General features: G+C 46.3%; 1 protein-coding gene and 2 non-coding genes across 10 annotated transcripts; 2 read left to right on the forward strand and 1 right to left on the reverse strand.

Annotated features, from left to right (window-relative positions):
• Positions 1 to 4,634: 4,634 nt before the first annotated feature.
• Positions 4,635 to 22,008, reverse strand: Gstm4 (glutathione S-transferase mu 4). 8 transcript variants are annotated; one of them, NM_001024304.1, is made up of 8 exons: positions 21,779 to 21,904; positions 21,502 to 21,577; positions 20,993 to 21,057; positions 20,612 to 20,693; positions 20,424 to 20,524; positions 19,345 to 19,440; positions 19,156 to 19,266; positions 16,680 to 17,580 (listed from the first exon to the last, which is right to left on the reverse strand). In NM_001024304.1, exons 1-8 carry the CDS (start codon positions 21,812 to 21,814, stop codon positions 17,491 to 17,493), a joined length of 657 nt encoding a protein of 218 aa, NP_001019475.1. In that variant the 5' UTR covers positions 21,815 to 21,904; the 3' UTR covers positions 16,680 to 17,490. The 8 variants fall into 8 exon arrangements, with proteins under 8 accessions (XP_038958865.1, NP_001019475.1, XP_038958863.1 ...); XM_063282402.1 differs by lacking the exon at positions 16,680 to 17,580 and having other exon boundaries at positions 19,150 to 19,266; positions 20,387 to 20,524; positions 21,779 to 21,965; XM_039102935.2 differs by lacking the exons at positions 20,993 to 21,057; positions 21,502 to 21,577 and having other exon boundaries at positions 21,779 to 22,008.
• On the forward strand, positions 10,035 to 10,166 carry LOC120101212 (small nucleolar RNA SNORA71). Its single transcript, XR_005501599.1, has one exon. It is a non-coding gene; the product is annotated as a small nucleolar RNA SNORA71 (small nucleolar RNA).
• A 4,066-nt stretch (positions 22,009 to 26,074) lies between the features above and the next one.
• Positions 26,075 to 26,151, forward strand: LOC120101236 (small nucleolar RNA SNORD47). Its single transcript, XR_005501617.1, has one exon. It is a non-coding gene; the product is annotated as a small nucleolar RNA SNORD47 (small nucleolar RNA).
• Positions 26,152 to 26,519: the final 368 nt, after the last annotated feature.

Below are 26,519 nucleotides of genomic sequence, written 5' to 3' on the forward strand. Positions count from 1 at the left end.
TGTTTCCAGGTTCCTGCCCTGATGTCCTTATCTGATAGGCTGTAATGTGGAAATGAGGCCCACCTTCATTGTACTGTGGAAATGTACACCAAGTGAGGCCCACCCCAGCCAAGTTGCTTTGATCACGGTGGTTTATCATAACCATAGAAGCTGAGTAAGACAGTGAATGAGCTGAGAGGTCACAATTCTCTAGCAATTGGTGATGTTGAACTGGGGAAATGTCTACTCAAGTCTATTGTCCACATTTGAATCCAGTGATTTGCTAATGTTGTGTCTCTTGGAACACATTAATTTTCCTGTACTTGATTGTTTCTGTTGTGAGGGTGTTGTTTGGTTGGTTGGTTTTGTTTGAGACAGGATTGGTCGACATCGCAAGGCTAGTCTGGAATTCACTAAGTAGACCAGGTTGGTCTCGAACTCACAGAGACCCTCCTAACTGCCTCTGGAGTGCTAGTACTAACGATGTGCACCACCAGCACTACCACGGCCAGAGCTGTATTGTTGCTTCTCCCTTCTAACTGCAGAGTTGAGAAACTACAGAGGAGGGTGTATGACCCACGAAGCCTAAATACTGGCTTTTCATGGGGGAACATTTGCCAACCTTTGTTCTAGGTCCATGTCTACTTTGGTGTCCTTGGTAATTGTATTCTCTTTACTCAACATTATTAGAGTGCCTGCCACTCCTGCCTTCACCACATCCTTCCCAGCTTATCTTCTTTGTCTTTTAGTTAAAATTTAACAAGCGCTGACTAAAATAACGTGAACTTACCAGTTTGGTGGACATTTCACTTCTATTAATCTTTACCTTATGATCTCTATCTCTTAGTTCCCGGCTCATTTCAGCAACCCTGCCTGTTCCTCAGCTGCAGTAGGCAGCAGCAGGCAGGGGGTCTGAAGACAACACCCATCAGGGCTCTCATCCAGATGTGCTGCCTGGCACAGACAGGTTGCAGGCACTGCCTGACGAAGGTCAGACACTGTGATCCAACCCGTGCCATAGGAACATGCTCGCTAGGTACTTCTGCAATGTGTCCACGTTCTTCACGGGCAGCTCGATGCAAAATGTCCACAGTATCTTTGACCATACACTGTGGCACTGGGGCCCAGCACGCCAGGCCTACCCATCCCGATCATGCTCTTCCACAGACAGCGGCAGCTTCTAAATGAGCCTGCTTAGCTGAGAGACCCTCTGACTTGAACCCCAGTACCTCTGCATGGACGCATTGCTCTAACGTCTCTGGATAAGATTTTTCTTTCCAGAGCTCTAAGCCCTACAGCAGGTTGTATGGTGTCTTAGTTAGGATTTTACTGCTGTGAACAGACACCATGACCAAGGTCAACCTTATAAGGACAACATTTAATTGGGGCTGGTTTACAGGTTCAGAGATTCAGTCCAGTATCATCAAGGTGGGAGCATGACAGTGTCCAGACAGGCATGGTGCAGGCAGAGCTGAGAGTTCTACATCTTCATCTGAAGGCTGCTAGCAGAATACTGGCTTCCAGGCAGCTAGGATGAGGATCTTAAAGTCTACACCAAAGTGACACACCTACTCTAACAGGGGCACACCTTCTAATAGGGCCATCCCTGGGCCGAGCATACACAAACCATCACATATGGGTAGGCCAAAATTTCTCTGGAGGTAATTTCATTCAGATTCCAAATTTCCTAGACACCAACCATGTGCCAAACCCTGCCATTCATATCAAAAATGGAACGGTCCAAAGAAAGGGGCCTCTTCTGGTTGAGGACCAAAGGCCAAAGACTAGAGACACCAAGGATCTTAAATGACTAACAGTCCCTGCATCCCCATTACCCAGGTCCTGCTGTGGAAAACAAAACAGAGACCACCTAACAAAATCCACACAGTCCCGGGAGTCACCGATCGTTAGACAAGACACAGAGCAAACGTGGTTCAGACCTTACTGGGGATCAGACGGGACTTGGCTGCTCACCCTGAAGACCAGGGCAGCACATGTGTGGGTCTAGTTTTTCAGTCCATACTGCAGATTCTGGGGTCAGAATAATTTCCCTCTAGGCAGAAGACTGTCTGGATGTAGGATATAGGCAAGGAATAAAGGAGACTGATGAAGAAATGGGAAGCCCAAGTAACCAGGGAAATGAGAACCTAGGCTGAGAGAAGGGCTGGGAAGAAGAAATGGAGAAAGGTAAATGGAAAGAAGAGGAAACTGGGTTGGGGGAAAGGACCAGTTGTGCCCAAGGGCCAGAGCCTGCAGGGGTGGTCATGAAAATGCCCCTAGGTCTAGGCTTTGCAGCCTTGTATTGGGTTCCAAAGGCCATCTTTGTAAGATTGGTCTGAGAAGGAAGCAGATGCTCTTTTGGCGTGGGAGCAACAAACACAGAGGCTAAGTGCTTCCCTCCTGCTCACACAGCTAGAAAGGCAGCAGTCTGTCCCTTGTCCACACAGGGGAAGACTGTGCAGCTTCCATTTTGCCCTCTTAGTCCTCTCTCAAAGCAAGAAATCCTTGTCACTCTTGTTCTTTCACCAGCAGGCTCCTCCTTGCTGGGGGAGGGACCGGGCAGGTTAAAGGGACCAGTAACGTGCCAGTGTACTTAAGAAGAGAGCAAAGATCTCACCCAGTACCTCAGTAAATCCTGACTGAATGAGCAGAGGGATAGGTGACCTGGCAAAGAGATAATGGAGTGGCCTTGGCCATTCTCCTGATGCAGAAAATCTAAACTCAGAAATCTAGAAGCTGAATGTATCCACCCCATTTTTCCCAGCCCTGCTAGTGAAAGGCATTATGCTGTACCATCTTTCCAGTTGAGCACCCAGACAAGCGGTGAATAACTCAAAGCTCCAAGGCTGCCTGTACCCAAGAGGCCAGGCTTGGCTGGCCTTGGACTGTGGCCTCCCACACTCTTCCACCGCACTGTCAGCCAGGGTGGGAGAAAGTACTTTCTCTCTGCAGATGCCTGTCACTTACACACTCCTGACCACAGTTTTCCTCTTTGTTTTAAATCAGGGACAGAGAAGGAGAGGACAGTAGTGACTGTCATCTGCCACAGGAACCCACACCACGGGAGGATGTATGCATCCATCCTCACTACCTATTCAGTAACTCTGGATAATTCTATCCACTTCGTAGGTTGCTGTAATGACAAATGTCATTCAGTAGATGTAAGACTTTATTGAACACAGGTCCAGTCATCGATCAATACCAGTTATTCTTCATTTTCATTCTGAGGAAGGCATTATGGAAAGGGGGAAAGGAAGAAGGCCATCCAAAAGGAGAGGGTGTCGCGCGCCCAATGTCCCGCCAGCAAGAACGACGCGCGGCAACAGGATTCTTCTGCGAGCAAGCCTTTACTGTGTTACAGCTCTTCTCAGTGTTACAGCTCTTCTTAGTGTTACAGCTCTTCTCAGTGTTACAGCTCTCTTGAACAGGGACCCCGAGCAGCAAAATCGCTCGGCTTATATAGACAACAGTATGCTAATTATCTCTCAGGGATTGGTGGGGCTTGGATCACCCCACTACTTGTCCTCCAGGGATTGGCGGAGAATGAATCACCTCATTAGCATATTAACGGTCAACTAACACCTGGTGCATAAACCGCACATGTGCAGTACCGCTGTTCACCACTAGAGGGAACCCTAGCAAGGGGACAAGCCTGCACATGCGCAGTAAGTCGTTTATATCCAGACAAGGCTGGATGTCAGCGCCATCTTTGTTTTGCCACGCCGCTCTCTACAAGAGGGGACCCAGGAAAGATCACCTAAAATTGAGCTATGAAAGCCTTCCAGTCTGGGAATGTGTTTGGGCACAGGGCTGGTGAAAGGTGAGGAAATGCACACAGATGGGTGCTCTGCAAAAAGGTGAGGGCATTGAGAACTGGCAAACCTGGAAGAAGAGTGACCTTTCAGCCTTATCCCTTTACCTTACCTCCTGCAAACCATAGCTGAGCCCAAAGAACTCACAGTAGAGCTTTATCTACCCAGGGATGCTCGGGATGCCCTCTAAGTCCTCTGGCTTCCATTTCTCCTGAAGCACAATGCCCATATCCTCAGACATGGTGCATCTCAAAGTGGTGTCCAGGCATTAAGTTAGAGTACCACAATGATTATTCTGTTCTTAGAAAATAGCTCAACAGGATACAGCTCTGTCCCCTGGTCTCTACCACCGTTGTCAGAAGCACCTTGCATGAGACAGATGTGACTGTGAACTCTGACCTCACATGAGGCAGAAGCAAACAGCTGAAATGGCCCAGGAAACAGGTAGTGTTCTGCCTACTGGGGCGGTGAGGACTTCAGTACAGGTTCCAAAGAAATGAGGGGAATTTGAGAGGACAAAATGAAATGGAAGGAGGATCCAAGGCCTTTGACTGACTGAGTTGCCTATTGGGAGCATCTGCTTCTCTCTGTGGGTGTCAAGGACACAGCTCTGGGAAGCCATTTGGGAGGAAGTGTTCCCTAGCCCCAGTGTCTTCTCATAGTGTGAGTATGAGGGCTGCAGACATGGCAAGACCCCAGGACAACAGAAAGACACAGCTCAGGACAGAACCAGCAGCTAGAACTGGAGGGATCAGACTCTGTCTGTCCTAGCAGGGACTAAAGTGTCACTGTGGAGAATCTAGATACGATCTTAGGGCGATGACTAGAAGTTTTCATTTGGCAAACTGAGCTTGGGGGTTACTCTGTCGGCAATTTCAAACACTGTACCATGAGTAGCACTGAGAGGCTGTGGTGGCAAACGGGGCTAGAGCTGATGCAAGAGCAAGAGTGCAGGGCCAGCTTCAACTCAGGGTTGGTGGAACTCACAAAGTTAGGGCTGTAGCAGACCATGGCCAACTGTAGGCGGGTGTCCATAGCCTGGTTCTCCAAAACGTCCACACGAATCCTCTCCTCCTCTGTCTCCCCACCTGCAGCACACACAACACAGACCCACTCTCAGCATCTTGCTCCAGCCAAGCCAAGAAGCCATAGCTTCTGTCCCCACCCTGCAGTCAGCCCCACTCACAAAGGTTGTGCTTCCGGCCAAGGTAGCGCAGGATGGCATTGCTCTGGGTGACCTTGTGTGACCCATCAATTAAGTAGGGCAGCTGGATAGGCAAGCAGGGATGGTCAGATAGGTTATGGGGTACCTGGCACTCAGTGTGCCTGCCCCAGGAAACCCTCCATGAGCACGGTGTGCACTGAGTGGGAGAGCCGGGACACAGCCCATCACAGAAACACTGTGCAGCCAGCAGGGATGGAACAGGAGAGAAGAAACACTGATCCCAACCCCTCAGCCAGGCCAGGAGATGAGGTGAGAGCACCAGGCCTTCCCCAAACCTCCCCTTCCCTGCACCTATGTGGAGAATCCCAGGCCCAGCTTGAATTTTCAACTCAGCCATGGCTTCGGTGATAGCCAGGAGCTGTGGTGGACAAAATGATATAGAGATCACCCTGTGTTCACTCTCCCTTATTGACAACTCTTCTGAGAAATCAAGGACAAGAATCCCTGAATCAATAAACCTGCAGCCTCATGCACGCACTGTTTCCCATCCCAAGGCTGCAGGAATGAAGCTCACATCATCCCTGTGGTAGGACTGTGGGCCCTATCTCACTAAGGCTTATACAGGTTTCCGTACCCTCCAATGTGGAATGTGGCCTAATTACAATAGAGGGAAACCAAGCCCTTCATTTCCATTGCCCTGTCCTGGAAGATCAACCTCAAGGAGGTTTTTGGAAGGGCACATTATAGTTCCAGCAGGAGGAAGCCTGAGCAGTCCAACAACAGGAGACAGGCATGGTCTCTTGAACATTGATGGTTAGAAATTAAACAAAAGTCTGACAAATATGGGGTAATCACCATTGCACACAGAGTGTTTGCTCTTCTCCAAGTGGCTTGGATCTGTGGACGAAGCTGGAGGACGGTGTGAACCACCCATGATGATTGATGACAAGTCAGAGACGATGAAACCCTGGCAGAGTGACTGCCTCACTGCCTGACAAGTCTCCACCTTACTACTAACAACCAGCCCTCTACACATGCACACATTGTACACACATCACACATGCACAAACACAAACACTCTTGTGTTTAACCTCCTGATAGGAAAAGCTTTCCAGCAACTTCTGAACTAAACCCATACCTTCAAATATATTCCTAGTTATTCCCCACTCCTGTGAAGCCCCTCACTCATCCCACATATGTCCCAGCATCCCAGTGTCATGAGCTTGATATGTTTGTTCCAGCCTTCTTATAGACTGTGGTCAGAAGGGAGGCAGGACCTGGCTGTAGTCTCCAATTGAACCACTATCCTACCTTTCGCCAACTCCAGACATTACACTAGCAAGAAGAGGAAAAGTTCTGTCCAGTATCATTGTGGTTTGTCCCAGGAACAGATTGAGGTACTCAGAAGCTAAAGGAAGGGCTAGACTGGTCAGCTGCCTCTTGTAAGACTCCCTCCCCAAAGTGGCCTTACCTCAGGAGCACAACCCACAGATCACAAATTGACCAAGGGAACGATGCAATAGCAAGAGGTTTAATAATCCACGTACATGGGGTTGCTCATCCATGCAGGGAGAGACAACCCCAAACCCAAAAGCACACATCCTTTATTCTCTACAGAGGGCAGACTTCAGCAACAGGGTTAGCTGCCTTATTCTCATTGGTGGAACACAGGACAAAGGATCTGGTCAGGTATTGGCTGGCCTGCTCAAGGGGCTGTTCTTGGCTCAGTTGGTTACTTTCCTCATCCAGCCCTACACCTGGTCTTGGAGAATCACTGGGAAAGGGCTAAGTTGACACATCCCTTAGAAGTATGGGGAGGAACTGGGTGGTCGGGCAGGGTCAGGATGACATCTTGTGGTTGTTCTCAGGATTTACCACTGGGAGGGGTAGGGGGGTCTTTCTGAGAACAGTTATCTTTGTTTTGTCCTAACTTATGGTCAGAATAGTCTGGTCATTCTTGACTCAATATCTTGATCACCAAAACTTTGTCATAACATTAAGCAACCTGACATCAGATTTATTTCTCAAAACCTTGTTTTTACAACTTTCTTTCTCATATCTATGAAACTTTATTTCTTCAGCCCATACTGGGCTGCCAGTGACTTCCTAGTTGGCTATGTCCTCAGGGAAATGGCAGTTAAGTTGTAAACACTCTTGATGGGCAAAGCGGAATGTCGATGCCCGCACTGCCACTGTACTGAGAAGCAGGTGTAGACCTATGAGGTTTAAGAGAAAACACATACTCAGGTCATTTGTGTTACAAAAAATGCCAAAGCTTTTACTGAGGTTCACAGAATATATACCGCAAGCCCATGGAGTAGAAGCACAATGGAGAAACAAGTTTACATTCTCAGCAGGAAAACAGAACTAAAAGTTGAGATCAAAGATATAGTGCACAGGTGTTACCTACCCCCTATGGCCCAACAGAAAGGCCAAGATGGTCCTTCAAAACAGGCTTTCACATACATCAGCAAGGCTCAGCAGGGGGTAAACACTGTCGAATCCAGTCCTCCTTTATTAATTTTTTAAGTAGCGCCTGTCTTAGGTCACTTTGGAGGGGCAAAGCCATGTCCGTCTTTGGGAATCTTTGCCAGTCTCAAAGCCCCTGCCTTTGTCGGGAATTGGTCCCAAAGAGTTGCCCATCTTTCGCTAACTGCTTCTCATAAAGGCTGAGCCAATTGTGGGCAGAGGGATTGTCTCCTGCCAAGGAGAGCAATGCCTGCTTAGTTGCTGCCCAGGCCTGGGAGTGCTGTTTGCACATGTGAAAGGAAACAAAAGGCTAACTACGGGCAGGTCCAAGGGCCATTAACACCGAGGGGCAAAAGAGATCAAGGTGTTCCTGCAAAAAAGCACTGACTGTTGATTTAAATTTACAATTCCCAACTGTCAGCAAACTTCTCCTGAAAGTTTATCCACTGTGCTTGCCTTAACATCAGACTGGGGGAGGGTAATCCCAGACACTGCAGCCACAGTGGCCGCAGCAGCAATGGCTGCTACAATAGCAGCGAAGATGCCAAAGTCTCTCTCTTGACAGTTCAGGATCAGCCGACCCTCTCCTGAATGACCGGCAGGCAATGGAACCATGTCTGAGGTCCGCACAACCAGGGCAGGGTTCCCTGGTCCTTAGCAGCTTCACACAGGTGGCGTTCCTGTGAAGGATAGTCAGTGTTATCTCCAGCATTAGCACCATTCAGGTAACACAAAGATCATCGATCCATCGATCCACTGTTCCAAATGCATAAATCTTCTTGAATACTCAAAACATAAACATTTTTGCTAAATGATTAACAAAAGTCAAAGCAAGAGTGTTATTAATTAAATAGCTATCCCACTATACCAGCAATAATCAAACCCACTATCCTATAGCTTCTGTTTAAAGCCTGACTCACTTCTTCCAATACTTGTAAGCCTTTTAAAATATCAAGGTCCTATAATACAAGCAATAAAACCAATAACCCAGGAGGGTCCACAGTGCAACCCTGTTCATTATCTTCCTGGCATTGTTCCTTCTTCACCATCAACTCCCTGCCTTGGCTCTGGGTGGCTCCTGGTGGCTGAGCCAGGACAAAACAGGATGCCTCAAGTCTGAGAGAGTAGTGTCCCCGTGGTCTGTAGCCTTTCATAGACAGCAGAGAGCTTGCAGGACTCTGTTCAGCTGGGCAGCTCAGGGCCACATTCACATAAGACCAGTGGGTGCATTAAAGATATTCATGGTCACCAGGCACTGGGAAGATGTAAAGCAAACCACAGTGAGATGCACCTTCCCCAGAAAGAACCGCCATTCTCACATAGAAAAAAAGAGATGGGGGAGGGGAGCTGCTGGTTAGAATCTGGGCAGGAGAGAACACTGGACAATGCTGGTAAGAGTGCAAACTATCACAGCCATTAAGGAAAACAACCTGGTGATCCTTAAAAAGTCAAAACTAGAGCTACCATGTGATCCAGCAATACTGGATATATAGCCACAGGAAATGAAATTAGAATGATAGGAGAACGCACTTTACCATAGCCAAGAAATGGATGCCATCTAAGAACCCATTCTCTGACAAATGTATAATGAAAATGTGGTCCATGTGCAGCATGGGATACTATTTAGCCATAAAGAAGGAAAGTCTCTAACCAGGAATGCTAGGGAAACTGGATAGTCACATGCAAGAGATAGAAATAAGATCCCTGACTCTCATTCTATACAGAAATAGATTACAAAGGAACAGAAGACCTTAATGTAAGAGTTCCATAGCTCCCAGATATAAGAGCATGGATGGGCAAGTGAGAGAGCATCAAGAAGAAAATTGCTGCACAGCGAGGGAAACTCTCAGGAGAGGGAGAAGACATGCAGAGTGGGAGGAAGTCTCAGCCTGCCGCTCACCTGACCAGGGATTAATATTCAAAATATGAAAGGAATATAAAAGCTGAGCCAAGTATGACAGTACATAACTACAATCCAAATACCAGGAGGCAAAGCCATGAGGATCCCAAATTTGACCCCAGCCTGGGCTATATAGTGGGATTTTGTGAAAAGGAAAAAAGATAAAAACCATAACAGCAAATAACAAACAAATAATGAGAAAATGTTCTGAAAGGACTGCCACAGATCAGCAGCAGATGTTTGACAGTTTTAGTCACCAAGGGAAAGCAAAAGAAAGCTACCTTAAGATTTCACTTCAGCTTTGTCAGAACTCCATTTAAAAACAAAATAACAAATGCCATCAAGGGTGTGGAGGGAACAATAGCTATACACGGTTACTAAGTGCACAAATTAGCACAGCTCTATAAAAACTGTATGGAAGTTCTTCAGAAAATAAAACAAAACAAACAACAAAAAAAGTCAGCCATACAATCCCGTTTCATGGTGGCACACCCGTGTTTACTAGCTAGAGTAGCTGAATTATGGGAGTGACCTACGTGCACTGTAACAGATATGTGGCTAAATAAAATTACCTTGGAGTATTACCCATAAAGGATGAAGCTGTCATTGCGTAAAGGTACGTGGAATTGGAGAGCATCTCATTAAGTGAAATAAGCCAGACGCAGATGACAAATGTTGCATGCTTTCTCTCATGTAAAGAAACAGAGGTCCCTGTGTTGGAAAGTGATTGTGGGCTTCCCATACCCTAGACGTGGATACTGCTGGAAGAGGATGCCGAAAGCCGTTCCCTATGATTGCAAGGTCCACTTCTGTCCTTACCAGATCCTGGTGCTTTTAAACACATCTTCTTTCTCACAGACTCTTGGTCTCCTGACTGCTAACACCAGGTTCCGCTCACTGAGTGTTGTCTCCCACATGGGGCAGTGTCCTCAAAGGGGTAAGGACAGGAAGGAGAAGCAGTCTTTGCCTAGTTTTGCAAATGTCTGATGAGCTCCGGATGCATCCTCCTGCAGGTCAGCCTTTCCTAGATGCTGAGAAGAAAGGCCTCCAGAAGCCGTGTGCTAATGGCTCCCTCTTCCCTGTGCCTTGCCTTCCAGGTGTTTGTGGACACCAGGAGGGCAGGGAGTAGATGGCAGGGCCACCACACAAAGTAGAAGTGGAGACACTGCCCACTCAGAACATCACAAAACACTTTGACACTGCTTAGAAACTGGCTCAGGCATAGGAGGGAGCATATACCGTCAGTCACCTCAGAAGGTTATGTTCTGTCCCTGTGTCGCGCTTTTCTATTGAATTTGTTGCTAGCTTTTCTGCTACCTTCCCAACAACTGTGCAATAAACCTTACAGATGAGTGGGACAATTAGGGATTGGGAAGGGTACTGAGGGAGGAACGGAGGGCTGTGGAAGGGAAACAATAAGCTATAAAGAAAGTATACATGATCAAAGTACAAAATATGCATATGTTAAAATGCCAATTAAATCTACTAATTCATATAATTAATATTAATTAATCATTATAATAAAAAATTTTCTAAAGAATAAAATCTTGAAATCATGCAACATGCATGGATGCAGTTAGAGATCGTTAAGCTAAATGGTACATTCTAGGCACAGAGAGATAAATTCTACCTGATTTCAGTCAGAGCTAAAGCAGTTCATCTCACAATAGATGAGGCTCCAGGCAGCCAGTGTACTGCATGCCTATAATCCCCGCATGCAGAACGCAGAGGGAGGAGGATCATCAGACTGTGAAGGTAGAGTGACCACATACAAGATTATGCCTCAAAGGAGGAAGACAGAGGGTGGGGCGGGGGAGGAAGAGGAAGAGAAGGGGGGAGGTGGTTCCATGGGAATGGGGGTCACAGAAGCTGAGGAGACAAGCTGTTCAGAGTGTCATCCTAGGTTGCCGTCATTCTGATGTGCTGTTTTACAGTAGTTGATAATGACAATGTTTGTATCTATCCAAATAACCAGAAGGAAGGACTTCCAATGTTTCCACTGCAAAGAACTGATATATGTTTAAGGGATAGATACGTTTGGCCTGGTTTCAACATTACATAATATTTCAGTGTATCAGAAACATCACATGGTATCCTGTGCCTACATATGACTTTTTATGATTTTGTGTATGCTAAAATATAAACGTATGAATCTGCTTTTCAAAGAGAGAAATGGCTTACTGTTTAAGAACACATGACTGGAATGGTCCTCCATCCCAGCATCCACAGCTGGTAGCTTACAACTGCCGGAGTGCAGTTTCTAAGCATCTCACGCCCCCTTCTGGCCTCTGTTAATACCTGCAGTCATATAGCCATACACACAAACACATAACCATAATTTACAAATTAAGTCATTTTTAAATGAAAAATAAGCAAGGGAATATGTTCTCCACATGATAAGGACCACACTCATATTGCTAAACTAAAGTTTTACCAAACAAGACCCATAATAGTTTCATGAGTTGTATTCCTTTATTATTATTATTATTATTATTATTATTATTATTATTATTATTATTATTATTATTATCTTTTTAAAAGTGGGAATCTCTGTCCAGCATACTACTGGTGTGTACAGGAAGCAATTTGCAGCTCTTGATACATTTAACAAAGCTCAGAGACTTTCTGAGTGGTCAGCACTGGGGAGTGCTGTAGCATCTAGTGGGTGGAGGATGGGGAAGCCTTGTCCCACAATGCATAGCAGGGCCCCACATCAAAGAACCACTCAGCCCAAATGTAGTCACGACTAGATGAGGGGACCCTACCTAGTCTGTGAGCCATGAATGACTGAAAAACCACAGCTGGAGAAACATAGCCTTAGAAATGCTGGCCAGTGACAGGTAGAGCAGAGCAGCGGCTGGGCGAGAAACTGCTGGGGGAGGGGAGGAGCTAGCAGCCACAGTCTTGCCCTGGGGAAACCCTGAGGCATCTGGCTGCATGTTCACGAAAGGAGTGGGAGATTTTCCCTATTCTTAAGGAATAAACATTTATTTCTCTCTTTTTTTAATTTTATATACATTGGTGTTTTTTTTTTACCTCCAGGTGTGTCTGTGTGAGGGTGTTAGATCCCTTGGAACTGGAGTTACAGACAGTTGTAAACTGCCATGTAGGTGCTGGAAATTGAACCTAGATCTTCTAGAAACTCAGCCAGTGCTTATGACTTTCAAGCCATCTCTCCAGCTCCATAATAAACATTTCTTTTACAACTCCTAAGAAATCCTAGGCTGGAGAGATGACTCAGCAGTTAAGAGCACTTGCTGCAGAAGACCTGGGTTTAGTTCCAGGTACCCAAGATGGCAGTTTGTAGCCAGCCATAATTCCAGTTCCAGAAGACCTGGTGCCCATTTCTGGCCTCTGTGGGCTTCTGCAGTCACGTTGAACACATAGTACATGCAGCCAAAATGTTCATATACATAAAATAAAAATAAATAAACCTTGAAAATAAAAAGCAAGAAAACAAACATATGCCTCACAAGGCAAGAATTAAATATAAAAGCACATAATGGCTACCACGGACCAAGGACATCATTGCTATGATGGGGTCGCCATAACAGTAACTTCCTTCTAGTGCCTGCCCAGCCTTGCAAACCTCCCAGATAGTTCCGTACCGAAGAATTGGGCAAAATGAGCAGGCTGATTTTCCCTTTGGACTCCCTCAAAATCACCAATAATTAGCTGAGAGACTATCTAGAAACAGAAAAAGATATCCTACCTCTAAACCTTCATCCAATCTGTTCCAAACAGAAAAATGCCTCCCACCCCCCATGGAAGTGCTATGTGTTATTTCTTTGTAGACTTATTCTTTCATTATTGTAATTAATTTTTATGTTTGTTTGCTTTATATACTCAAGGTCCTCCATACAAACAGACAAAGAGATAGCAATAGATTAGATATGAGTAACTTATGACTGGACGTGGGTGAAAGGTCGTGGCGTAAGGAAGTTTCATGGTCTCTGCAATTCAAAGCATAGGACTCAATCGGAGGCGTAACTCTTTCAAGTTGAAGGGCAGATGAGTGGAGGGCAAGGCTGTAAAGTTCTGTCAAGTCTTAGAGCAGAAGACCTATAGTCCGAGACAGGAGAAGGTGAAATGTTCTAATTCACCCTTCTGTGTTAGAATTATCCAGGCTCCAAGTGAGTATCTGAGGCTCCTCCAAGTGAGCGGTGAGCGGTGAGCTGAGCGGTGAGCGGTGAGCGGTGAGCTGAGCGTTACCTCCTCTACTCAATCAAACGCTAACTAAGCTTTTCTGGAGATAATGAGGGATGATGTCTTGGAATGTATGTGACATTTACATAAGATTAACAGACTCACAGTTACAACACCTCTAAGGAAACAAGGAGTGGGCTGCCTCAGGGCCTTTCCATCTTACCCCAGGAAATGACTAGGCAATGGGTAGGAAGTGACTCGGAGCTTTGATCAGGGAGATTCCCAGGACTTTAATTACTCGGGTGAAAACATGTATGGGCAACAATCTACAAAGTGCTAGGCAAGCGTTGCAAAGCATTCAAGCTACGTGTGGTGGCATACATCTTTGTCCCAGAACGCAGTCAGGAGGCAGAAGTGCACGTGTGTGTGTGTGTGTGTGTGTGTGTGTGTGTGTGTGTGTGTGTGTGTGTGTGTGTCTGTGTGTCTGTGTCTCTGTGTGTCTGTGTCTGTGTGTCTGTGTATGTCTGTGTGTGTCTGTGTGTGTATCTGTGTGTGTGTGTGTGTCTGCCGGAGGGTGGGGGCGGGGGTTGTCTGTGAGTCTGAGACCAGCCTGGCCTAACAGGTGAGTTACAAGACAGCCAGGGCTTGAAATAACAAAGGGAGGGAGGGAGGGAGGGAGGGAGGAAAAGAATTGAAATTGTTGGCCACCAGGTGCTTGTGTAATAAGACTTACTGTTGTCACCAAAATTTAAACTACTCTATGTGAAGAGCACAAGATAATCTCTTATAAAGTAATAAAGTAGTTTTGCCTTGTACCTTGAATTAGCTACTCGGTGATTTATCCAAATAAAAGGACTAAATCCAGGGGAAAGAGTTGAGAGATGATCACGACACTGGTGAGAAGCTTCTGAGTTAGTGAAACCCACACACCTAGTGACACTGAGATGACAGTCCATGAGACTACACTCATCTGCACCAAGTAGTCACCCACGAAACCCAGGTGAGCGTGGAGTGAGTAAAATCCCTGCCTACAAACTAACTGCTCGCTCTGCTGTGTCAAGAAGGCTCACGATGCTCTTAGAAACCTTAGAATGTCCTAATGTTCACTCTAGGTGTGATTTTCAGTCACTTCAGGAGAACATCAGGCACATGAAGGACCAGATCTGACACAAGTTCACCAACTCCTGTCCCCCATTGGATGTGAGACATTCTACAGGGAGTAATCTAGGGTTATGCAGGGTTTAGACAGTGTTCTGTTCTGCTAACTAATGGTATTCGTCCTGATTCCATGGGCTAAGTGAGTGGTTGTTCACTTTGGAGAAATATCTATGTAAATCTTAAGTCATTTTTAGAGATGTATTTCTGACTATAGTTTTTTAACAAATCCTTACTGAATTAGTAACTGAATATACGGAGACACACCTTCATACAACGTAACCCAACAAGTAAGACTTATAAAAAATATTGAAATGAGCTTTATTTTAAATTTTTAGTTCTTTTATTTTTCAGATTATAATATAATTACATCATTTCCCCTTCCCTTTCCTCCCTCCTGACGCTTCCATATACTTCTATTTTCATTAATTGTTGCACATATATATTCTATGTTGCATATATACACAATATGTATATATGTGTATATATATTATACACTCATACTATAAATTCCAAATACATTCTGTTTAGTCTATGTTTCTTGTATTTTTTTCAGGACTGACCATTGGTATTGGGTAACTAACCAGAGTGTCGCCGCCGCCGCCCCCCCCCCCCCCGCTCCCCGCCCCCAGCATTCCTTTGTTGCCTGCAGTTCTTTGTCTAGTTTGAGGCCTCATGGGTTTTCCTGCTGCCCACTTTGGCATGTCTCCTGGTGTTGTCCTTGTTCAGCTCAGGTTTAGGCAGCCATGTTGGTGAGACTTCAGGAGACGTCTAACATTCCTAGGAGATACAGTCTCACAGCAAGCTCTTTGTTCCTCTGGCTCTAAACAGTCTTCCCACCCACCCTTCTGAAGTGATCCCTGAGCCTTAGATGTAGGAGTTGAGCTGCAGATGCTATCAGTTGGGACTAGGTACCACAGTGTGGCAGAACCTTCCCCTAATGAATAAAGATTTCAAGGAGCCAGTCACTGGGCTGGTAGGCAGGACTTCTGGGTCGGAGAGAGAAAGAGGGGAAGCAGGAGAGGGAGGAGAGGGATGCAGCCTTTTGGACCAGAGAGATGAGCATGGAGGCCAAAATGTAGGTAGCAGAGACCACCAGTTCAGGTGGAGGACCCGTTGGGATCCGCTACCAGAGGATCTATAACGTAGGATAGCTTACAGATTAGGACGCTAGTTGCTACGTCCAGCGATCGTGTTACCAACTGATTCTAAACTAGGTTTGTGTGGTGTTCTTCACACTGCGACTCAACTGGGTTCCAGAGAGAAAGGTATGGCGGCAAAGTGTGCATTTATGAGACATACACCCCAACTAGCCATGGGAATTTGGAAGTGTGGGGCTGGCATGGCATGGGAACTTAGCGAGCCAGGTGGAGAGATTTCAGAGCTCCAGTTAAGAGAGTCTGCTGAGGGGTTGGGGATTTAGCTCAGTGGTAGAGCGCTTGCCTAGCAAGCGCAAGGCCCTGGGTTCGGTCCCCAGCTCCGGAAAAAAAGAAAAGAGAGAGAGACAGAGACAGAGACAGAGACAGAGAGAGACTGCCGAGAGGGTTTCAAGGGAATCCAGCTTAGGAGCCTCCGGGTCTGAGGTGTATAGTGTCTTCAGCAATAGGGACTTAACCAATGCTAATAGTGACAGATAGCCTGGGGTGTTCTGGGAGTCTCTTGGACAACCTGACCAACAATTCAAAAAAGGATTGTTCATGATTGCTGTGGCTTTTGCTCAGTGGCCTTTGACCCTTAGGGGCAGCACTGTTAACCCAAAGCAACTGTATTTTAAATCTGAGTGGGAGAGGATACGAGAGGGTGTGAAGAAGCACCAGGCCCGGTACAGATCCCAACAAGGCTTTGACTTGGAGATCTCAAGACAAAGGTGGCCTTCTGAAGTATCAAAGTAGAACATGTACAAAAGAATCCTAGTCAGAGTGACTGGATTCTGCTCACCAGAAACACTGCAATTCCAAAAGGGGAGAGGCCACCTGAAACAGAAAGTTCCCTCTACGATTCCATACCTATCCAAAATATTGCCGATATAAATGGTAGGAAAAAACATCTGAAATTATGAACATGAAGAAATTTATTTCACGGGAACTCACAGAGAGAAGGGATTAACCAAGATGTTCCCCATCCCTTGTAACCAAGACAGGATACCCTGAAGGCATCAGAGACAGGATCCTGGAGACACAGATATAAGGCAGCCCTAGCACAGCTGGCAGAGAGGATCCTGGCTTACTGTTGGGGACTCCCACCAGCCTGGATCCCCAACCCTGAGACCTGGGTGACAAACCTCAGTGCTGCTAGCATAAAAGAGATCCAAGCTCCCTTTGAGCTCCACAGAGCCTTCTGCAGCTGCCTCCTGTGAAACTCAGGTGAGGCCAGGAAGTCCCAAACCCCTGCCTATCCAACTGAAATCCCTGTGAACACAGTGTCTGCCAGGGTCACTAGGCAGGCACTGGAGATCGCAGTAAAAGCTGGCAGTGCAGAAGCCAGAGCCAGTGTGATTCGAGCTTTACAGGAGAGATCCAAAAGAGCTGTGCAGGGACCTCCATACATCAGGCATCTCCAGTCTCCAGACAAGCATGGGGAGTCCCAGGCTGAGCGCTGATGAAGTCTCAACTCTTCACAGCAGCACAGCAACTGACAGGAAAGCCATCAAGTGGGCACAGGACACAGTCATGCTAGAAGGGCACTTTGCTAAAGAAAACCAGGGGCCTAGGCTGTAGAGGGCTTGAAGGGGCAAGGACTGGGTGAAAGGAGACCCTTGACATTCTGCAGTCAGGAAGGGGATAGGTAGAAGGTAGCGCCAGGGATACGGGAATCTCAACTGTTCCCAGAACCCCAGGTTCCCACTTCCTGCCCGAGTCAAAGCCCTACTTATTGCCCCAAGTAGCCACCCTTGTATATAGGGGTGTCCGGAGGAAGCGGCTGGTCTTCATGTAAACAGAGATCTTCTTCAGTCCCTGAGAGTTAGAGAAAAACAGAAAACCAAAAACTAAGGTTTGCTCAGAGTCAAAAAGGTTAATCAGCTTCACTACTAGTATGTGGCACCCACCTGGGATTAGCCTGGCCTCTGTCTCTCAAATTTTGTACTCTCTCGGCACACTCCCTTCCTGACCTCCCCAAGGGACCCTGTCACCCTTCTGTCTACATGCTCCTCTTGCATACAGAAACTCCATGTTCCCTGGGTTTACACACTGAGGAGGAATCGATCTAGCAGGACAAAGAGGCAGTGATTCAGCAAAACCAGGGTCAAAGTTTATAGATACAGATAGAGCAGAAAAGAAAAGCCAGGGGTTGGGGATTTAGCTCAGTGGTAGAGTGCTTGCCTAGCAAGTGCAAGGCCCTGGGTTCAGTTCCCAGCTCCGGAAAAAAAAAAGAAAAAAAAAAAAAGAAAAGAAAAGCCAGGCTCACTCTGCTGGCTCCCTAAGGAGAAAGCTTCTGTACATGATACTGAGCTCCAACCAGTCCTGTCTCCAGCCTTGATACAGACATGGACCAGGTGCAATGACAGTTACATGTGCTGTTGGCCTTCTAGCAGGAGAGTGAGCCCCTAGAATAGCTCTAAAGAGATCACTGAGGTCCAGAGTTGCCTGTATCCAAGGGAACCAAGCTCCCGTTTAACCTAAAGCTGCAGCCTTCAGCTCTCCATAGTCTCTTCCCTCTGAAAGCCACTCAGCTTGGACCGAATGAGAACTAGCTGAGAATGTGCATCACTTGATAAGGAATGGAGAGAAAAGATAATTCCAGACTGAAAAGTCCATCAGACTAAGATCTCCAATCCCCAAATTTCTAATAAAGTAACTGGCATAGGTAATCAGATGACAATTCTCTGGTAAATCTGGGCTTCCCAGCACCCAAGTGGGACCCCACACACCTCCCAGTCTGGTATGCCTAGTGTTATCCGACACACTTGGCTCCGAGGTGGGAGGTGGGTATAAGGACCACCTTGTCCTTTCCTACTGGGCATTGCATTGCCTCATATAAAGATCAGGAAAACAAGTAAAAATAAGTTTATAATGCCATCCCACAGAACACTTGGACACTCAAAATAAAAAAGGACAGGAGGGAGGGAGGAAAGCCCATGTCACACATTTCAGGATGAAATTCAGCCCCAACACAAGTCTCAGCAAAGCAGTCAACAGGCCAGGTACAAATATTCTCTACATCCTGGTACTTCATGCCAGCTTTCTCTAGTTTGCTCTGCTAACCTGGATTGCAGTCCCTACCTGCTGCTCTGAGGAGGAGGAAGTCAATGGGGACCTCGGGCACAGCTCTGCTAGTGCCGGAACCCTGAGGGCAAGTGTAACTACACGTTCACATTTCCTTAGCTGAGCAATGAGACTGGTCATCGTCTCTGCCCGCCACAGAGGGATACTGATCATTATAAGCCTGACTGACAGAGGTAAGACGCTCAGCACTGGTTCTGGCAGAGAGCAAGTGCTCCGTTCCTGATACTTATCAACACTTCATCTCCAAACCCACGAAAACATCAAGGAGAAGTTGACAGCTGAGGGGAAGCAGGGTCAGGACATCACCTCGAAGCGGGCCACAAAGTCCTTCAGGTTTGGGAAGGCATCCAGGCACTTGGGTTCGAATATAAGGTGCAGGTCCAGGATATCATAAGCAAGGAAATCTACAAAAGTAATCTGCAAAAGGCCAGGAATGAGAGGGCATGGAATTCTGTCCCCTGAAAGAATGACAACTCCCAACTTCTTCTCTTTTACCTTTTCACCAACGAACCACGTCTGCTTCCCCAGGAACTGTGAGAAGAGCTCCATCATCCCAGGGAGCTGCTCCAAATATTCCGCCTTCAGGTTCTCCTGAGGCAGAGAGAGCTGTCACTGTGGAAGTTCCCTGGGAGAAGGACTCCATGCATGGCCCTAAATACCAGGGGTGGGCAGCCATCTCCACTGAGATGGAGACTCAGTCAACATCCAGGCTCTGATCTAACCTATGAGCACTTACTGGACTCCTCAGTAGCCCACCCTACCCTTCAAATGCAGTGGCAAGCCGGGGAGGAGTAAGACACTGCCCACAGCGGGCAGCATCATTCCTGATGCCCACACCTAGGAGTGCCCTAAGCACCTGGCAGGTACTGATGCCAGGTAGCATCAAAGAATTGAGAACTAAAATACTCGGAGGCGATAAGAGGTCCACACAATGTCTCTCAGAAGAGTGAAAAATACTAGACTTCTCATAAACTGAGGAGAAATTGAAGCAGAAGAGGAGAGAACGTCCTTCAGGCTGACCCTGTGCTACGTATGGAATAACATGCTGAGTCCTGTGGGTGTGGAGAGAAGCACTTTGACAGGCTGGAAAGGGTTCTGTGACAGTCCCTGGACTTCTTTTTGTAATGCATGGGGTATGTGTGTGTTTTGTGAACAGCAAAGATATGAACTAGCTGGTAGAGGTAGAGAGCACAGGTGGAAAACACTTGAAAAACATGACTTCAGGATTGGGGATTTAGCTCAGCGGTAGAGCGCTTGCCTAGCAGGCGCAAAGCCCTGGGTTCGATCCCCAGCTCCGGAAAAAAAAAAAAAAGAAAAACATGAGCTCACTATGTAGGAACTTAACGTTTACTCCGGGATGTCTGGACTGCACCCTAAAATAGGTGGCATCTAAATGTGAGTATTCATTTGATAGTTCAGTGTCATGGGGACAACAGACGAAACATCCTGGAGGGTAAGTGGCTAAGAAATTCATAAGGTATATAAGATCTGTGCAGATTGGGAATCTGAGAGAGCTGACTCCTGATCCAAACACTACCTGGTCCAGCATAGGGTGGGAGATGGACGAGACTCACAAAGTCTGGGCTGTAACAGACTCTAGCCAGCTGATTGGAGACATCCATAGCCTGGTTCTCCAAAATGTCCACACGAATCTTCTCTTCTTCTGTCTCCCCACCTGAAGGACACACAGCACAGACACGTCATACCAGCTGAGCCAAGGAGGCTGTCCCCCGTGCACCACCCTGCAGCCAGCCCCACTCACACAGGTTGTGCTTTCGGGCAATATAGCGCAGGATGGCATTGCTCTGGGTGATCTTGTGTGACCCATCGATTAAGTAGGGCAGCTGTTTGGACAAGAAAGGATGGCCAGATGGGATAGTAGGTCCCAACCATCTCTGGATTAGGACAGACTTGTATCCTGGCATTCATCGTGGCTAGCATGTCATCATGGCTAGCATGTGAAGGCCTTCATGAACACACTGCACACTGAATGGAAAAGCTGGGACACAGCCTTTCCCATCTAAGAAACACCAGCAGCCACCAGGAATGAGAGCAGGTGAACAGAAGGAAGTGTTGATTCCAAGCCCCCTCAGCCATGGAAGAGCACCAGACCTTCCCCAAACCTCCCCTTCCCCGCACCTACATTGGGGAAGTCCAGGCCCAGTTTGAACTTCTCACTCAGCCACTGGCTTCTGTCATAGTCAGGAGCTGTGATTGGTAAGATTACATAAAGAAATCAGCCCAGTGTCTAACACACCAATTCCAGGGACCCAACCCTCTAAGCAGGTGTCTGCAACTTCGAACAGTGACCCTTCAGGGATAAAGAGTGCTTAGGACTGAGAGCCCTACAGCTCTTAACCTTAGAAAAGGTTGAGGCAAGTCTTCATGGGGAATGTGACCTAATTTCAACAGGAAGGGGACCCAGCCCTCCACTTCCAGAGTTCTATATTCAAAGGTCAAGCCCAACGCTCAGGGGCTTACAGAAAGGCAGATTCTAAGTCCACCCGGGGGGAGCTCTGTAGTGTGTGTGTGTGTGTGTGTGTGTGTGTGTGTGTGTGTGTGTGTGTGTGTTGGGGAGGGTGGGCGTGTAATGTAATGAAGGCACCAATTGCTTAGCACCAATGAACAGGAGAAGTCGACGAATGGCATTACCGTCGCCCATGGTGTATCTCTTCTCCTCATAGCTTGAGTCTGTGTATTCCAGGAGTAATCGAATAGCATGAGCCAGCTGCAGGGATAAATCAGGAATGGGGCCGGGGGATTTCTATGTGACGTCACTTCCTCCAAGGGCGTACACACGGGTGCACTGAAGGAAATGTGTGCAAGATCCTCAGCTAGACAAGCAAGGGATTCCTCTAGCGCCCCACCCCTACCCCCCTCGCCTTATCTTCGCCCTGCAATCCTTCCCACTCATCAGGTGGTCGCTTACCCCACGGATGTCCCAGTAACCCAGTGTCATAGGCATGATGCTGGTGCCTGAGACTGAGTCCACTAGCCTCCGGTGTGAGTAGCTTTGACTTTATCCTAGAGCCCTCGGGTAGCTGGGCGGGGCTGGTGCCCGGGCGTGATCCTGCCCCTCCAGACTCTGCCCCGCAACACACACCACGCCCTACAGCTTTTCCCGTGACAGACGTCAAATTACTGAGCTCCGCCCCCAACAGACCGGACAAACGTAATATGCGATTCCGCTTACCGTTCCGCCCACTCTTCCTGCTGAGTGCGCAGATGCAGAGCTCTAGCTGACTCCTTGTCTGTGCTAGGCTGCTCTGCCCTCTTGCCCGGTTTGCTCTCGGAAATTCAGTCAGGCCACAAGAGGAGTCCCCAACCAGGAGTGTTGATTAAGTACTTCATCCCTGCTGTCAAACAAGACAGACTTCCGCAGGGCTCTGCTGATGACAGTGGTCCCCAGGTGATGTTTTTCCACCTGGCAGAAAGCAGTCTCTGTTCAGAGGTTCCTCATCTGAATTTAAAGAGATTATTTCTATCACAGATAAACCTGACTCAAAAAAAAAAAAAAAGTGGGAAAATGGAAAATTTGAATGTTCATACATGGTCAGGATGTCTGTATTATCCAAGGACTAAAACAAATACATGTCTCTTAACAGAGGTAGCTTTCTCTATTGTGTGACCGTCCTGGTGTACTTACACAGACCTAAGACTTCATCTGAAATGTCCGAGGGCACACAGGGCCAGTATGTGACAACTCAGGATTAGCTTATAGCAAATGCAATCAAGAAAGAGACGTCTGAGTTGTCTATGGCTGCTGTTCACCGAAGGGCACAGTGTTTCACATAACATTGATTGTTGTATGTATTCAAAGACTGTAGTCTGCGGGAGTAGGGCGGTTAGGGAAGTGAGCCCTCATTTTGTACAACAGACATCACACATCCACTGCATTTTGTTATTACTTTAAGACTCCTACAAGATTATCAAATGATAAGGATTTTAAGCTCCATTTATCATTCTTCCTGAGTCTACAGGGTCCATTAATTAAAATGTCCTAAAGTGGCAGGTGACTATACTTAAAATTCTTATTAATGTTAAGAATGGACTGTGACAACACATTATGACAAAAATATCTCTTACGTTCTAAGAGACTGGGACTTTTGCTGGACCTCACAACAAGAGTTAATAATACACCTTGAAGTCACTTAAGCCTGCTATCCTACTGTGTACTCTGTTTGTTTAACCTGCCTTTAAGAGAATGGTGTAAGAACAAATTTACTTGTCTTGGATTTCCCATGTAATAAACGTCTATGACCTAAGCTAACACAGAGCTGTAATCGTGGTTTTTGTTTTCATCACCGAGATCAGGTAGTTCACTACTTCCTGACCTACGCCCCTTCTGGATTCTATGGGCACTTGCACACATGCAATACATACGTACATACATACATACATGTATGCATACATACCTGCATACATACCTGCATACATACATACATACATACATGCATGCATACATACATACATACATAGAAAATAGCCACCAAGTGGTGGAGGTACACATCTTTAATCCCAGTATGAGTTCGAGGACAGCCTGGTCTACAGAATGAGTTCCAGGACAGCCAGGGCTGTCTTGAAAGAAACAAAAACAAACAAAACCATTTCCAATAGAACGAGTGCTCAGTGCTTTGGAGGGAATATGTTCTCTTTGAGATGATCGATACTAACCTATGGATAAATACTTTAGAGTTTCATAAAATCCTTCTGTTGACTCAAGGAAAACTCTTCTCAGGCCTTTTAAAAGTAGTCTCATGTCGTAGACGACAGCTTGACACTGCGGCTGGTACCTCTGATAACATTGCAGGTGCTGAATGAAGCCCTCACACTCCTCATTGTAGTTCACTGTACTCACATAGCATCTAAGCCTGGGGGTGAAACTTTCAAACACGTGGGCCAGCATCTTATTAACTCATCAGGAGGTCATTCCTAGGCCTAGAAGGGATTGATCTACCATTCATTAAAACTACTAGCGATATGTTAAGCTATGTGGGCTAAGAGTGCTTTGTTCATTTAGTTTGACAATTTTACTATCTCTTTCTATTTTTCCCCTGAGAATATATGAATATATACATGTATGTATGTATGTATGTATGTATGTATGTATGTATGTATATGTGTATATATGGCCACAGTTAAAGCACTACAAGAAAGGAAACACTTCCATTTGCCCTGCAGGGAGGGAGAAAGGAAGTCATCAGAGCACATTCCCAATCCACTGTGGGAGGCAGTCAGTCACATAAATATCCACTTAGAGGTTGGCAGGGGCTTTAAGATCCTGGCTTTCTTCCACATCCCACATTACACTGATTAGCAGCACACCGCTGGCAGGAGGGCATATTTTTCAAAACCTCTTTGGTCATATCTGTGAAGTCACAGCCCTCTTTGGTTTGTTATTGCTGCTGACTTATGTCCCATGAGCTCAGCTACCTTTGAAGTTTACCTGAAAACACGAACACCCATCCTGACCCCGTGATGAGCACCCAAAGCTTTCTGGGTTTTCTGCTCTTTCGAGTCACTCATTTGTAGAATTAGAAGCGATCTCTCCAGATTCCACCGCAGCCTGTCTTTTCCAGGTGATCACTGTCTATGTTACTGTTGCTTCATTGAGCACACTGCTTGCCTAAAGCACTTCTCTGCGGGCCTAAAGCACTTCTCTGCGGGCCTAGGTCCCATGCTCAACAATATTTCCTTCAATTGTATTAAAGCTAAAAGTCTACTGTTGTTTGGGGGTTTTCTTGGAGGGATTGTTTGTATTGTTGCTGTGGCTGTGAATTTTGTTTTGTTTTAGTCTTAGGGTTTGTTTTGTAGAAAGAGAATCTCACACATGCTGGAATTCACTATTAAGTTCAAGCTGACGTCAACCTCCTGGCGATATCTCCTCATCCTCCTGAGAGGTGCGAGGTGTGAACAGGCCACAGGTGGCTTAAAAGTTTTGCTTTAGGGGTTGGGGATTTAGCTCAGTGGTAGAGCGCTTGCCTAGGAAGCGCAAGGCCCTGGGTTTGGTTCCCAGCTCCGAAAAAAAAAAAAAAGAACCAAAAAAAAAAAAAAAACTTTTGCTTTAATCTGTTACTGCGGTTTTATAATTCTTACCAAAGTCAAAAAACTCTACATTTCCAATGCATTCAAAGTAGACAGAAACTGCCCCCCCCCACACACACACATAAATTTTTTGGACACCAGAAGTGATTTCATTCCAGAGTGGTCTATATTTTAAGGGTGAATTTAGGTCTATACTAACATATATGAAGATTTTTAAAATTGTGTGTATGTGATCACAACTGTAGATGGCCACGGAGGCCAGAAGCACTGTGTCTTCTGTAGCTGGAGTTACAGGAGGTTGTGAACCACCCAGTGTGGGTGCTGGGATCCAAATTCAGGTCTTCTGCCAGAGCAGTACATGCTGTTAAACTCCAGCCTCCGTCATCACATTTTTTTTAAAAGATGTATTTATTTCTATGAGTACACTGTAGCTGTCTTCAGACACACCAGAAGAGGGCATCGGATCCCATTACAGGTGATTGTGAGCCACCATGTGGTTGCTAGGATTTGAACTCAGGGCCTCTAGAAGAACAGTCAGTGCTCTTAACCACTGAGCCTTCTCTCCAGCCTCCATTATCACATTTCAAAACATGAGAAAATAAAATCAGATCAGGACTCTCCAAGCAACTTTCCAACAAAAACATTTAAGAGTAAAGGAAAAGCACGGAGAGTCAACAGAATGATTTCATGAGAAAAGAGCTCTAAGAACCCTGGTGCACAATAACTAAGTTACTTAGCATGCTAAATCCACTCCCTTAGCCTGCTATGTGTACTGGCTGGTTTGTGTATCAACTTGTCACAAGCTGGAGTTATCACAAAGAAAGAAGCCACCCTTGAGGAAATGCCTCCATGAGATCCAGCTGTAAGGCATTTTCTCAATTAGTGATCTCAAGAGTGGGAGGGTCAATCCATTGTGGGTGGTACTACCCTGGGCTGGTAGTCTGGGTTCTATAAGAAAACAAGCTGAGCAAGCCACGAGAGCAAAGCAGTAAGAAACATCCCTCCATGGTCTCTGCATCAGCTCCTGCTTCCTGACCTGCTTGAGTTCCAGTCCTGACTTTCTTTGGTGATGAACAGCAATGTGGAAGTGTAAGCTGAATAAACCCTTTTCTCCCCAACTTGCTTCTTGGTCATGATGTTTGTGCAGGAACAGACACCCTGGCTAAGATACTGTTTTTGCAACCAACAATCCAATGATTCTGCCAAATGATACAAGTGATATCACCTTTGAAACCAGTCCATTTTATTTCTGAGGTTACTCTGGTAACATATTACCTTTAACCATTCTAAGCCAGATGAGTAAGTTTTTGTTTTCTTAGGGCTCCTCTGACAAGTGGACAATGCAGTGGGTGCACCTTTTCCAGAGGTGCCTGGATGGATGCTCAAATAGAAGATTTGCCAGATAGACATTGTGCTGTCAAGAATTTACCATTAAAGTGCATTATGTAGCAAAAAAAAAAGATACTGTTTTTGTGACAGATTATAGTTGATTTTTACACATAAACTAAAAAAAAAAAATAAGTGATATACTAAACCTTACTTTCTTTGTATTTGGGATAGGGTCTCTGTAGGTAGCCCAGGCTGGCCTCACAGTCTCCCTCTTTCTGCTTCTGCCTCTCAAGTGC

This window comes from Rattus norvegicus, chromosome 2 (assembly GCF_036323735.1).
Source record: "Rattus norvegicus strain BN/NHsdMcwi chromosome 2, GRCr8, whole genome shotgun sequence".
NCBI lineage: Eukaryota > Metazoa > Chordata > Mammalia > Rodentia > Muridae > Rattus > Rattus norvegicus.

Coding starts and splice junctions, on each gene's coding strand:
- Gstm4 (NM_001024304.1), bottom strand. CDS start 21,814: ATGCCTATGACACTGGGTTACTGGGACATCCGTGGG. Junction 21,058..21,501: donor GAGATACACCATGGGCGACG/GTAATGCCATTC, acceptor TACCAATCACAG/CTCCTGACTATGACAGAAGC. Junction 19,441..20,423: donor TCTGTTACAGCCCAGACTTT/GTGAGTCTCGTC, acceptor TCTCTGCCTCAG/GAGAACCTGAAGGCGGAATA.